The 15,665-nt window shown below is 36.9% G+C and overlaps 1 protein-coding gene across 1 annotated transcript; it reads right to left on the bottom strand.

Moving 5' to 3' along the window:
* Window positions 1-3,214: 3,214 nt before the first annotated feature.
* On the bottom strand, window positions 3,215-15,237 carry YIPF7 (Yip1 domain family member 7; the record flags this gene model as incomplete). The annotated part of the gene is made up of 5 exons (XM_079534816.1): window positions 3,215-3,377; window positions 7,367-7,548; window positions 12,351-12,496; window positions 14,131-14,303; window positions 15,125-15,237. 5 exons carry the CDS (start codon window positions 15,235-15,237, stop codon window positions 3,215-3,217), a joined length of 777 nt encoding a protein of 258 aa, XP_079390942.1.
* Between the last annotated feature and the right edge of the window lie 428 nt (window positions 15,238-15,665).

The following is a 15,665-nucleotide window of genomic DNA, read 5'->3' as shown; positions in this document are numbered from 1 at the left end:
AACAGTCTTCCCTCAGTCAAAATATGAACGGTTTAACATTTTTTTGTGTTCCATCACAATGTAATAGCAAAATGTTTAGACTATAGCAAAATGCTTCCAACTGGTTTCTGAAGGTGACCTTGGGGATGTCTGGCACACAGCAGAGACAATAGAATACAGGTGAACCCTTACCACTTGAATCTGCCATTACAAATAACATCCAGGAACTAAGAAACTATGGGGCTTTGTGTGCAAATATGCATTCGGAATTGAAGTTTCATATGCATGCAGAGAAAATCAAGAAGCCAAACACAGATCAGCAACCTTCCTCCTCCAAAACCGTATTCTTCCTTTTGCTTTGAAGCTTATATTTAAGTCTTCTGTTTTTGTAACTCTTCAGGGTAGGAAGCATGAATTAAAAATCATTCCGTGACCCATTATTATTTTATAATCCTCTCTTTGGCAAGTTGAAAGCAATGACTTGCCAGACTTGTATTAAATTTTCATGGAATGATGTGAGGGAGTGAAATACAATGGCCTAGACAAGGGAAAGTACAGGAAAACGAGGTGGTATTGGGTAAGCCTGCACAAAGAGATGGAAAAGGGGTATGTTACAGAGTATATGTTTTGAAGTGTTTTTATTTTAGATCAAAATAACATTTCTTTTAGTAACAGCTTGTATAAAAACATATAATAACATAATATACATTTTATATGTACTGTAATATTGATGTGAGGAACCACACAGGAATAGCGGGGCCAAAAACGACACCGTGATTATTCTCAACTTCAGAAAGGAGAACTATGTGAAAAGGAAGATTCTTGTTTAAAAGAAGTTGAAGGAGTATGGTTAAGAGGATTAAATCCTCACAGACAACATAGAGACCCCTGAAGAATGCTATGCTGGGCGAATAGCACCAATACATGCCACTTGGTGGAAATATTTTGGGGACAGGTTAAAGGAAAACAGAGTAGCTCACCAGTAAAGCAAGGAAAGTAATTAAAAATGAGAAGTTATCAATTGAAATGAAGCAGGTGCGGGAATGAAAAAAGTTATAAATCCTGAGAGAATAAACATAAAGCTGTAATTAGACTTGTGTTTGCTTTGTAAATATAGCGGGAAATATTCAAGGTGTTTATTTTCTCCATAAGTAATGTGACTAGTCTCTGACATCAAAACACAAAATGATGGCTCTATTCACTAGTTCTGCCATTCATATCATTCATATTAGGAAGAAAATGAATATAAAGTACTATGCAACAGTGGTATTTCATACTTGTTCTAGTCAGTGGATGACAATAGAAAGTGTGGAACAAAAATGGATCTAAATTTTTCTAAACAGTCTTATCTGCACACCAGATCATATGAATCTTTCCCTATTCAGAGATGAGAATGGCATTAGTGCATGGTAAATCAAACTGCCTGATTTTATAACCATACCCTGGAGTCACACAGTGTGTTTATCTGCATCTCATTAATGGCAAATTTACTCCTTAATGCAGCAGGGCCAAATCTGTCATGTTCACAAATGCTGATCTTCCACATTCACAAAGTTCCTACTTACACGCAATGAGACCCCATGTAGTAATATCCATAGTTTCAGGATTATACCTTCAGCCTCTCCTTACTTGTCCTCATAGCCTTGCAAGAAGTCCTTTTCTATAAATGAGCTGTGATTTTTAAGGACTGGATAAATATACATTAACTTTTGTTTACTTCTCAAGTCTACTAACTGTAAATTCTGTCCACAGGAGTTCAGTACAGTGAATTCCAAAAAGGTTTCCTCAAGTGCTCTTGAAAACAAATATGTGAGCAATGGGAAATATTTTTATCAGTGGCTCTCTCAATTCAGAAACAGAATCACTAGCATGAAAACAAACTGATATCTAACTTATTTTTGTCCTGAAAAAGATGAAAAGGTTAAGAAGACAGCTCTTTCCACGTATTGCTGGGCAGTTTCTCCATGTTAAGCTTTTGCATTTTTTTTTTGCATTTCTGGTTTTTCAGTAGCAAAATTATTTGTCCTCTGTTTAGTGAGAGAAATGTTTTTCAGGCACTTCACTGAACAGTTCAAATGATGAATAAATTGAAGAATAATTAAAATAATAAAAACATTCATCACGAGGGAAGACACCCTGGAACACTGATGAAATAATCTGCAGCCATTTCTTTCCTTCACATTTCCCTTTATTTCATATTTCTTTTTCCTAGCTGTTTCTACAGCTACATGTGTTTTCTCTAGCACTGCCTACTGCATTTTATTCTTGTTATGACTACACACACATCTCTATTTTCTGTTGATGGCTCGATACTTCTAATATTATGTATTGAAATGTCATCTTGTGCATTCTGTGCTTCACTGCTGTTATAAAAATGTTAGGTTCCTATAAGACTAAAAGCAGCAAATAGATTGTGGGGTGTAGGGGGGGGGGGAGGAGATAAAATTGTGGAGGTTTTATTTCGCTTGCTTAAATACAGTTGTGCCTTTCAGGAGACATTTTTAGGAGCTGCATTTGCTTTGTGTGGTGCTTTTCTGCAGTGACAGCAGGTAGTGGTTTAGTGGCAATTTTAAAATCTAACGTTACTGTACATTACAAAGAGTACAATAGGGTTTTGGACAGCAAAACCTCTTAAAAATAAAACAAGATGACATTTCTAGTTTCCTCCCTCTGTTGTAGCAACCTGTTCTTCCTGTTACTTGGACAGTCATTCCACATCACAAAGCAGAGCCACTAAATCCTCTGTTAAATATAGAAAATAATAACTGAAAAAACTGCATAAATTCTGTGTTGTTAGTAATCAAATAATAGGCTTTTTTCTGAAACAAATGTGTATTTTCACTAGAATCACTAGATCTGTTAAATATTTGTGTTATTACTTTCCAGTTACTCTCCAGTGTATATACTATATGTATTGTAATCACTCAAAAGACAAGATTTGTTTTTAATTGTCATTTATTTCTTTTTTACTATTTTTACTATCTTCTCCATACAAACCTATTTTCTCTAAGCTGCAAGATTCTCAAAACATCAGCAATACAATCATCTGCCTGTTAGTTTCCTTTTTTTTTTTTTATTTTATTATCAGCCATTAAGCAAATAAAAGGTAAGTTCTATAATCTAATTTTGTTAATGGAACTTAATGCAATTCTGCACAATTTAAAAATGACTAAATAACCTCCTATCCCTCCAACAAACATAAACAGACTGTAATAAGGCTACCAGGAAATATGCTTCAGAAAACTGCCAGAAGTGCAAAGAGTCCATACAGCAAAGCGCACGGGTATGCAATAAGGAGCTGCTGTCCTTCCATGGCCAAGGCAGAGGTAAAAATTTTGGAGGCTGACAAACTGCACCATCCAATAACAAACAGAGCTAACAAAGTTCCCAGGATTCCACTGCAAGAAAAACAAAAGAAACAAAAAAGTGCGTTTGTTAGCACATGTAGCATCAAATCATGAGCTCATGTCTGGCAACTCATTACTGATAAGATAACAGATGCTGCAAGAACCAAGAGACCAAGGTAATTCCTTCAGCAGTGTCATCAGCGGTACTGCCAAAAGGAGAAATTGGTTTCCAGTATCTTTGTGGTCTCCAATAGATGCAGCAGCTGAAGACTCTTTTTTTCTTTTAAGTTAGCAAAGATCTTATTCAGCCAAAATCCATCAAGCGGAAGTCACTAGGATTTATAATGACACTACAATCCTACTCTTCCATCAGGTAGAATGATGACCTGGAGGTGATGTAGTTTTGTAACACTTCAAAGGTCTGAAGTGTGTCTCAGACTGAGGAGCAACAATTCAGGATGTACACTCAGCTGGCCATGCACATAGGTGTCTCCCAAGAGAAAGCCTAAGTGGGCTTTTAAAAGCTTCACATCTAGAATAGTGTAAGGGACAGGAGAAGAAACACTGAGGAAATGTATTTTTGCTCATTTTGACATTCTCTTCACATTGTGGCTTTCCACTCTGCCCCTCAGTGACAACTAAGCTCTTCCAAAGTTAATTTTTGCTGCTTCTCAGGCGCAGGGTGGCCAGGAGAATGGGTGATTATGAGACTGTGGTCAGAAGCCTGCTGAAATATTCCTGCATATTAGAGATTTGGCTATTAATCCCTGTAGGAGCAAGACCATGCCAATAAATAATGTTTCATATATGTTTTATTTGCACACTGTATTTGCAGTCTACTTCTATAAAATGCATGAGCTCATGTGCACAATGCTGCTGAGGTGCATATTGAGTTGGCTGTGTTACACACACTTGCTGTGTCAGTCTCAAGGACCTCCAGAATGAACGAACATCTGCCACTTGCTAAATGACTTTGTGGGACTCTGTTCTTCCAAAGCACCAGCTAAACAGAATCAGAATCAGAAACAGACTACGTATACCTACTTAGGCTCATTTGTCAAAAATAATCTTCACTAATCTTGTGCTGGAGGTAATCCTCCAAAATCTCACTAAACTAAACCACAGTGAATAAAGCTCTCCTTTAATTGCCTTAGTTTATGTATTGCATTTACATAAAGTCATACTTCATTCCTTTCTTTCTGTCTCCAAGCCAATAAGGTACTTGATGTTCTTAGCTCTTGCAGCTTTGGAAAGGAAGGAGAAAACTGATTTTAAGGTGACTCAGCACCTTGTTGCAACATCAAAGCACTATAAATAAAACAATAAAGACCATGTAGTTTATTATTCTCAGTTGAAGTGTCCTGCTAAGCCTATGCAGAGGCATTCAGGGAATTACACTGTGATTACACTGTGAACTAAGCCTCTTCTCCAAGCAGAGACACAAAGATGCTCAGTTAACCAGCTAGCCAGAAACTCAGAGCTAGTATGGATTGCTTCTTGATCTGTCCATATGGTTGCAGAGGTTAGAAATCTACAGGAACTTGCTGCCTGAGGATAATTTGCAGCTACTGTAATGACTCTTTAGGGGCCAATTACAAGACAGTACAATTTAGAGCTCTGCATTGCACTGAGGATCCAATGGCCTCTAATGGTTTGTTCCAGAACAGGCAGAGAGCAAGATGGAAAGGTGACATAAAATCCTGTTGGAGCCAAGGGATAAGTGTGCGCTTGTACATTCAGTCCTTGATCTTACAGCACACTAAATGCTGATATGAGCAGGCTAGCTTTAGCAAACAGCATGTCTCATGTGTTGATGAGGTTTAGATCATCCTGCATGGGAGACGGACAAGGAAAAGGTGTCAGGCTTACAGTAGCTTAGAGGGTTTATGGAGGAGTACAAAGATAGAGCTGGGTGAGCAAACAAGAGCAGTGCCTCTCCCTCTCTATTACAACTTGCAGATAGAGTCATCAAATGAGTCCTGTACATCAGATGGGTCAAATAAATCTTTTCTCCCATCTTGAACTCATTTCCTTCACTATTTAGTCAAGGAAATGCTGTGGTCAGCCTGTTCATAGAGGTGATAGTGAAGAATTATTTTTTATTTCCAGGAAAAAAAAATTGCTGATATTTCTTCCAGAAAGATCGCTTAATCAGCTTGGCCTCAGCATGACATCAGCATAGATGGCTACAAGTGAAGCTTTAGAGAATCTGGTTCCACACAAGTCTGAATAAGAGAACTGGTCCTCTCTTATGGTGCCATTCAGCATCCAAAGGTTTCACATTTTGTGTCATTCCCAATTAACACTGAAATAGATGATCATGAATACCACAAATTGTTGAACTAATATTTATCTTTCATTCTATATGCGTACAATCTTATGTATATTTTCTATGAGAACAGATTGAAGTTTTCAAATTCTTTACAATTTGAAATGGTTGAAATAACTTTTCACAAAGATTAGGAAAAAAAAAAAAGCATGAATGTACTGCTGTTTTTCCTTTGCAATTTTAAATAATTTTTAAAATTAAAAACAATGAGTCATACTGGATTTAAATTTGCTACTTAATTTTAGTACAAGTTAATAATAGATCTTTGTGCAATACATAACTTTTTATTGATTCAAGGAGTTTCATATAGCAAATGAGAAAGGACTGCAGAATCTTAGAGACAGATACTTGACATTATCAATTCATTCCAGAAATTATAGTTTACTTTTGTAAAGTCTATCTCACTAGACTATAGATTTTCAAAGGATGTGCTTTCTCAAACTCACAGCATTTTACAAGGCTATGGTGTGTGCTTGGTGACTCCTTGTACAGTCAACAGCATCCCATGCAGTTATAACAGCTGGCTTGGAGTTAGCCCCATCTGTCCTCTGATTACATATTTGCACCTTTTATTTGGGTGGATTATTAAACAGGTTAATCAAGCAAATATGGAAGTGTTGGAGAACAGAGAATGAGTGGCTTCTTTAGTGTCACTGCTGCTCATCTTTTCAAGGACAATTGAGTAACACTTGAATATACAGAATAAGGTCAGTCTAATATATTATAGCTCTACAAAAACAAGCAACAATTATGCTAAAATCTTAACAATGCAGTATCATTTCCTTAAAAAATAATTTCATACGTAAAATTGCAGTTTTATCAGATAAAAGAAACAGGTAATTTTATTGCTCATCAGCTGCCAAGTCCCATGTCTTGCTGGTTGGAGAGTTCAGAAAATATTCAAAAAAGACCAAGGAGGGGAGCTATTATTAATACTGTGTTCACTATGGATAAAAAGTACTGCCCAAAACCTTCAGGCAAGACCTGGAACATTTTTATGCTTTTCTTTATGTCAGCAAAGAGGTAAACACAGTCCATATCTCAAAAAGCTTAGGGAATGAAGAGGAAGGAGGGGCTTGCATGAAAATTTCTTAATTCTTATGTATATTAATTAACACTCCTCCATACACTTACAGAGATATATACAGTGCTGCACATTATTTTTTTCAAAGTGATTATACCATAACTATTCTTTGGAGAATAGGACTTAGCTACATCTTAATGCTCCACTTCATTAAAGGTTCATTCTGTTACACAGAAGTCAGTCTACAGAAAGAAAGGAAATACAAGGATGGAAGCCTGGTATTATGAACAAAAAAACAAAAAAACCCAAACCAAAAAAAAAAAAAAACAACCAAGAGAATCAGCTATGTCAAACCAAAGTCTATGAATCTCTTTCAAAATTGATACCTTAGTTTGGATACTATTGGTTCTTGGAAAACAAAAAGCATATTTGGGGCTGCTGCAAAAATCAAAGCCACTCTTAGTCCCCTTGGGAAACAGTGGAATCATATTAAAGTGATTTTATATCACCCTTCTCAAACACAGACCTTCCTCTTCCATTTTGCCCATTTTCACCTACATAGAATGGTGTATTTCTTCACAATTTTGGAAGATAAAATTAACTACATAACCATTTACGAAACATTTTTGTAACACTTCTGACTCACGGTCCTTCAGATGGTTCTTGCTACCAAGCACTGGTACTTACTGTAGCGAGAAGATGGCTGCAGAAGAGGACAGGATCACCATGGGCAGCAGGCAGTAGCCCAAAACACTTGCAACACAGCCATGCGAGACTCCTGGGATGCTCATCAGGTTCAGCAGGGCATGCATAACAAGGCACCCAGTGATACTCACTCCATACACATAACTAAAGTGAACTTTTCCTGCCTGGAAAAAACATACAAAAAATAGTGTTGGAAGGGAACAAATGATTGCAAGGTGGATGGAAGAAATTAAGCACTACCTTAGTTCTACTTTTTTTATTGACAGTCACTTTCTCCTCACTTTGTCTTCATTGGTTCAATTGCAAACACTGCTGCTACTTTTGGGTGATTTTTGCATCAAAACATTCCAAGGTAAAATTGTGACAATGTGGTTGTTGCTAATTTAAAGTTATCCCACTGATTCTCAGCCTTATTCTCATTGGGCTCGGAAGTAACACAGCAGTTGGTCAGGGAAGCTTGTGAAGATCTAACTGGTAACAAGCTGAGAACAAATTATGGACATGGAAAGCAGTTTTTAGTGTCAGGAAAATGTTTCCAAACTTTACAAATTCAAAGACTGTGGAAATTGAAAACCTTAACGATTTCAGTACGTAGGTCAGTGGAAAAGTGTCCCAAGTAAAACAACAGCCTCACTTAAAACACTTTTCATTTTATTACAGATTTAAGTAGATCTGAAAAAAAAAAAAAAAAATCAACAACCCAAAAGCTAGTAAGCCTTTGCTGAAACTATGCTACTTTTAAAGATGAATGTGACCATTCTTCCCCTTGACTATCACGAGAAAGACACATCTCTGTGGTTAGATCAATACAGCACGTTCATTTCTAGATAAACTGTAGTAGCAACAGTCAGATCATGTTCTTTTGTTCTCCACTGAAAGAAAAATCCCCCAGACGGCTGTTGATTTTTTTTGTTTTGTTTTGTTTTTGTTTTTGTTTTGGTTTGGTTTTGTTTTTGTTTTTGTTTTGTTTTGTTTTCCTTCTTCCAGGTTTTATTTCTCTGTGTGAATTTAGTGCCTCTGAAAGGTACCAGCCTGACAGCCTGATGTTCTATAATTTACACACAAAGCTAGTACAACAGGCACCAGTGGTCATAGCACCACCTATTTCTTAATCTCTTGCCATTATTTTGGAGGATTACCTCCAGACAAGAGTGCATTTCTCATTCAAGATACATTGCTAAATCTTTCTCTCTCTCTTCAAGATTCTAACAAAAGAACTACTGAATGCCAGGTACACAGTAGTGTGATTTTAACATCTGTTCATCCAAAATAAACAGTGATCTGGGATGAAGACAAGTTTGTTTGTTTTGGAACTTTGCTTCTTAAAGATAACATGCATTTATGAAGGGGATAGCTTAAACCCTGGATAGATGCCTTGCACACATCTATCCATATGCAAAGCAGACCTGGCTGCTACTTCCCAAATTACTACTGAAAGGCAACTGCAAAAACAGTTAGGTTGAGAACTGCGGATGTTGCAGACTTTAATTTCAAAGCTGAACAATACAACTTAAAACGTGGTTCTACATTTCCTAAACAATACTATTATTTTCTTTTTCCTATTGAGCTCATTATGCCCCATACCTGGAGGTGTTCAAGGCCAGGTTGGATGGGGCCCTGGGCAGCCTGGTTTATTAGATATAGAGGTTGGCGGCCTTGCATGCATCAGGGAGGTTGGAGCTTCATGATCCTTGAGGTCCCTTCCAACCCAAGCCATTGCATGACTCATGTTTTTACTTGTATGTATGTATGACTCAACCCTCAGCTCGATACTGTGGAATAAACTTGTCAAAGGAAGTGCCACAATGCATCACCTTTCTAACATGTAAGAATACATATAAACATACTTAACACTCAGATGCATTTGTGTGTATACTTTTATATGTCACTCATTACATACTGCATAGGATAAATTGCATGAGAATTGAAACTTAGAGAGGGTTTCAGTTTTCCATTCATTTTGTAGCTTATGCTTGGATTCTCTTATGGTGCAAAAGATGGAAATATTACTGAGTCTTTTCCTGGTTTAAAATATTTACAGGTATCTCTTCCACAATGGTTTAGGAGGATTGATATTTACTGTCCTCAAGCTCATATTTTAATGAATCCTGGGGGAAACTAAACATCTTTGAAGACCTTGTTTCTCTGGTCCCTCATTTGTATGGAAGCTAATCACAGGATGCCAGCAGTATTGAGGTGGACAGATATAAAGAAATGTAAAAGAGAGAGAATAATCTAGTGGTGGCACAAGTTGAAAGTCCTGAAGTTGCAGGTTGGTGTCAGCTCATCTTACGAAGAAAGAGCACTTAAATGAAAGGCAGCCTCAGCTAGTAAGACCTGACACTCCATCAGCACCATCTGCTTTTCAGCTCATCCTGGCTCACTGCTGACCTCTCCTCTGCTTCCGAGTTAGATAGAATCAGGTTACCCAGTCTTGCATTGACCAAGTGCTTGCTAAAGAAAGAGACCTTTGCTAGTGTTTGCATACTACTTGTATAAAACAATCAGGAAAAATTGCTTCACCAAATAGAATTAATGACAGAGGTAGCGTGGAAGAGCAGTGATGGGTGAATTATTATCAGTCACAATTTCAGTTTCTAAAGTTCTGTATTAAGTTTAACATGTGTGGCTGTTTGGGGCAGCATATACTGTTGGTCAATTAGGAAAAATTATGTCTCACAGAGATGCAATAATAACTGTAAGCTAATATTTTAGGCTGTTTGTTTTGGTGTTTTTAATGGTTTCACACAGCACTATTTGGCAGCTTAATCTAAGATTACCAAATTACTGAGACAGAGATGAAGGGAACATAGCCAACTGAAGCCTCCATTTGGTGCAGTGTTTGATTTGTGGTGCAGGGGAATGAGAGAGAGAGAAAACGCAGCTGAACGCATTTGTTCCAATTTGAGCTGTTGCTAACTTATGTAAATATACTGACTCACACACACGGGAATACTCCCAGTTCACAGCAATGTAAGCAAAACCAGAATCAGACTTGATTAGCCTGGCAGGCTTTGATGAATTGAAAGTACTAAATTTGTCCTGCGGAAGGAACAAGGTTAGAAGAAAGTCAGACCTTGTGTGCTTGTTTGCACCTGCCTGGAGTGGGTGCTGCTACCCTCAGTTTCAGGATATGGAGAAGTCCTGTGACAAATGACTATGTGAAATGCAAAGCGTGCAAACTTTTGCACTGCTATTGTTTCTTTCTCTGCAATGGAGCTGCCTTGCTTTTCACCAGCATGAGGAAGAACAAGTCCTGCTGCCAGGCTAAGAAACCCTTTCTTATTTTCTCTGTGATCCAAAAGAAATGTTAACATTTAAAGAACATCTTTGCATATTTTTCATAGTTAAAAAGCTGAAAGTAAGTAAAATTTCTAAATTACTCCTTGAAACAAGCTTTTAACCAAATTACATTCCTATAAAGTATGAAAGTATACTTCCTATGAAGTATAAAAGGATATCGTAACTTATATAGCTCAAGAGCAAGTCTGGTATTCAAATGTATCCAAAATAAAAATAGGAAGTTTGAATTTTTAAAATGGCCATGGAAATCCCATAAACATTTTCCTGTGAAACTGTGGCACAAAAACTCTGACAGAGTAGACTGTGTCAGAGGAGTTGTTCTTGCTAAAATCTAGAGCACTGAAAGTGGTTGTTTTTCCAGTGACAACATGTTTAATATCTTAGAATAAAAATGGTAATTTAGGTACTTTATTTCAATAATACTAGCTTAATATTCATTGTAATATCTCACTGTCCAAGGAGAAAAATCAACAGCACTATTTTTTTACACTCTCCTTCCATTGTTCTGTTTGTAGTCAATTCAGCACTTTCTCCTTTATTCCCCTCATCTTTATTTCTCTAGGTGGGAGAGAGCCCATCTTCTGTAGCTTTCCACCTTCTTTTCCCAAATTCCATTTCCTGCTGCTGTTTCTGCTCTTTTAAAATATTTTCAGTTTTACAGGCACATAAATAATAACACTTGCCTTTTATATTGCAGTTTGCACAGTCAAGGTACCGCACTGACATTACAAATTGAGTAAGAACTTTCAAGTCTTCTGATTCAGCACTATTTATCACAGAGGAAAAGGAGAATTAGAGCCCCTTTTCTCTCCCCTCAGGTGTCAGTGCAGCAAACCTTCCCAAGAACAGTCCCACTTTGTCCCTGTCTGATAAATGGTTGCTGACAATCAGAGCCGTTCTTCAGCAGCACCAGAGAGCCTCTGTTGTCAGTGACAAATAGATTAATTTTGGACTATTGTACAATCTTTCTTTCAGCTTTCCTTCTGTAGGAAAATCTATTCATGAAGAGGAAAAAATTTAAGCACAGGCTTAAATATTTTGTTTAGCAGATGATATAGAAAGAGAGTGTAGATTAAGAAGATGCTAGCAACATTTATAGAAAGGTATTGTAAATTTTGACAGGGAGGTAGAAGAAGTTGAAATTCTTGTTGAAATATTTTTAGTTGCATAAAGATAGATATATTTTTCTTTTATATCTCAGCACTCCCCAGAATAACTAATGAGAGAGGATAATTAAAAAAAAAAGCAGCAAGAGTGCTTTAAAAACTGGGCTGGTCTGCTATGCCTTCTTTTTCCCTCCTTTGGAAATTCCCTTTTATGTCCTTATCTACTTCATGTTGTACCTCAACTGTTAAGAGCCTCCTCAGCCTATGTACTGTGCAGATCTTTGTTCATATTAATCCCTACCTCCAATAATGGTGAGATCTTTTATTTCCACTGGAAGTAACACACTACTTTACTTGTATTACATCTACATTACAATTAAACATTATGTGCTTTCAAGCAAGAAGTCTTTTTTACATGTAATATTGGGAAAATAGCAGAGAATGACTCATTTTATATATGCATATATTTGTCAGATCTACATCTGCTACTTCATGTACATTAATCACAGAGGCATTAACTCGTCAGAAAATTGATCACTTAAATTAGCACAACCTACCAGCAGCAACGTTGTTCCAAGGGCCAAACAGAAAACCACAGGTCCAGTGAGGTCCGTCTCGATCATGATGCTGCCATCTGCAGGTTTCATTGGATTTAGAACTGTTAAAGTTTTTTGCCATATGTGCTCAAAATTTATCCCAAGTTCTGCAATGAGAAATTCCAGAACTGCTTACAAGAGAACAACACTTTTGCAGTAACCCAGCAGATATCACAGATCCCTAAACAAATTAATCACTTGAATAATGTTGTAGGATGATATATTCTGTAGTAGATCATGCTGTACATTTTCATCCAGTATAGCTGAGAGTCAGCTCTGATTCTAAACTGGAAATATTTTTTTATTAAATCTAATGAGTCAAGAAATGCCTTCAGCATTTTCAAGTTAATATTCGTTTTTCCTATATTTAATATATATATATATGTATATATAAAAATATATATAAACCGCACTAACTTAGATGCTGAAAAATATGCTAATTAACATTAACTGCAGAATTCAAGATATTCTGGAAAACTGAAGACACAGATATATGATTTAATTCTGGTAAGTCTGACAAGAGATGTGTCTTAAGCCTTAGCAGCCAGAGGCACTTAAAAATGACATTCTTTCCTTCAAGGCAAGTTAATAATACTTTGTAGAGTGCTTTATAAGCTTTTTGCATTTAAAACGTAATTACTGGAAACCCTGGAAACAGAACAAATTTCTTTCCCATTAAAGTCAATAGGAATTCTGATACTGCAAAGATTTCTTTTCTGACTTCTTCAGAAACACTTCATCTTGAAAGATCAATCATTTTTCCTGAGATGCTCCAGCAAGGAAAAGCTAGATTCAGAACTGGTTGCCAAAATGACTGAGATTGGCAATATGTTAGAGCTGTTTGAAAAGCTAGCTCTTCACCAATCCATCATCTCGAACTAAGACAAAACATTACATAAATAAGGTTGTTCAGTATTAAAATGTTTGATCTTGGTCAATTTATTTGACACAATCATGAATGTCTCTGCAGCTCTGTAGATCACAAGTAGTTGTATTTCAACATCCTTTTCATAGGGTGAGCTGCCCGTGCGATTACATGCCTGAAGGACTGAGAGTTGGAGGTCTAGAAGTTATCCATGTCATTCAGAATGATCTTGCTGGTTTAAAGTAGTGCAAAAAAAAGGCTGCATACTTTCCTTTTATATAACTGTGGAGTAGTCACAATTTTTTAATTATTATTTTATTTTTTAATGTAGGTAGTACTGGTATTTTGCTAACTGAATGTTCATCTACAGGTCAGTCACTAGCATTAAGATAGTTCAATCATCATGAAGAATGATGTTGTCCATGCAGTTAAATGATCAACAAATTGAAGCTGAATGCAGCTTTAAACATTTCCTTTACACTGAAACAATCTAGTTAGCATCTTCAAACTGTAAAATTTATTACTAGATAAGCAAATAAGATTATTATCAATATTTGTTAATTAAAGATATTCCAGTATACATGCAGTATAAACATGGAGCAGAAAAATATTTGGAAATATGAATGTAAAACTTATTGTTATGCTGTCATCTAGTGGTAGTAAAGCATATGCCATATAAATGACATAATGAATTAAACCCTTACGGACCTCAGATAAGAAAATTCAGGCTTGAGGACAGGAGCAGTTGGACAAAGTTGAATTCACAAGGGCAAGTTCAACAGCCAGGCTGAGCGCCTGTTGTAGATACTCTGGTGGCTGACACTAGTTAGGAAACAGAAGCATACAAACATGCATTGTCCTTGGTTTTATTTTTACCTTCTAGCAAAGGAGGTTCCTCATCAAAACCATCAGTGTAGCTAAGGTGAGAGAGAGTGTTGGAACTGTATAGAACTGTTGGCTGTAAAATCTGACCTGTGTAACTCTGAGATGGCAACAGCATTTCTGAGGGGACAAAAGCACCAGCCAGAGGTCTGTGTCCTGCCTGGCTCCTGGGACAAGAAGCAAATTGCAGTGAAACAAATGATGGCAGTGAGCAACTCAAGGGTTCCCTAGAACTGTTTCTTTTACCCATGTGCCATGGTTTACATTTTCAACTATTTTCAACATTAGTGCAGATCCCAATCCTTTATAATAGGCTATGATAGGCTTAATTATAAGTAAATCAGCCTTGGGGGAGGTATAGATCTCAAAACTCTTTGCTGCTCTATTTTCCATGATTTCCCGATTATTATTATATATAATTTTATTTCTGTATGACCAGAAGGCATAGAGAGAGCTGGGCCTAATCTCTCATCCTTTGACACCCATCTTTCTGTTTCAATCAAAATTATTTTTTATTCCCTGATATTTTCCAGAAGGGAGGTGCAGACTCTGTGGAGCACTGCCATTGTGGGTAGGGCTAAATGAACATCTTTGTAGGGCAGATAGTTTTATGGCAGGTCAGGCCTTTTCATCTCCCTGTGCAAGTCCTAGGACCAGCCAAATCCATCAGCTGCTGAACAGGGAGGCTGCAACAACATCCAGCCTCTTGCAACATGGTTGCTTAGAAATCTCCTTAACTTAGAGCTTCTTTTCCTCAGTGTCTTTCTTCCAGGGGCACAAGTCATCATTTGATTTCAAAAAAATACATTAGAAAAAGGGATAAATGTATTTTCTTCATCTTTCTACTGCTACAACTTCTACTTCACCCTTAAACTCCAGCTGCATTGTTCACAGAATCCTTTTGTTTCAACTGAATGCTTTTCTTTGTCATTAATTTCACCTCAGTTTTGAAATCCCTCTCTTCTTTTTGTTTTGGTAGCATACTTACTTTCTATTTCCACTCAAGTTTTCACTAGAGTCACAAGTGCTGTAATCTTCCTGGTCATCTATGTTGTAATTGGACTGGTAAAAGTCACAGTGAAACTGTTCAAAATGTGCCATTCTGATGAGAAAAAAATATATATATAAATTAATTGTGTATATTGATAAAATCATCTTTTGTACAAGCAAATATCTAACCTGCCCTAAGCCACACATTCAGAAGAATGTTAGGAAGTGAAACAAAGAAGGAACTGACAAAAAAAAAATCTTCAGTTTCCATATTACTGTATATTAATTTATACACGGCATTAGAATGGAGGAAGAAACTTTCTCCAATTACTAATAAGTAACTGCCTGTCAGAACAAGGGGCAGAAGACACAAACTGGAACATAGAAAGTTCCATCTGCACATGAGAAAGAATTTCTTTACTGTGAGGGTGCACTCAAACAGGCTGCCCTGAGAGTCTCCTCCTGTGGACATACATAAAAGGATGGCTTATGTATGTGGACATACATAAGAGAATTGGCTGATACGCCTGAAGGTTGTG

The sequence above is a fragment of the Tetrao urogallus genome (genome assembly GCF_951394365.1).
Source record: "Tetrao urogallus genome assembly, chromosome: 4".
In the NCBI taxonomy this organism is placed as follows: domain Eukaryota; kingdom Metazoa; phylum Chordata; class Aves; order Galliformes; family Phasianidae; genus Tetrao; species Tetrao urogallus.
The sequence above is the reverse complement of the archived record's forward strand: the minus strand, read 5'-3'. Positions and strand labels throughout refer to the sequence as shown.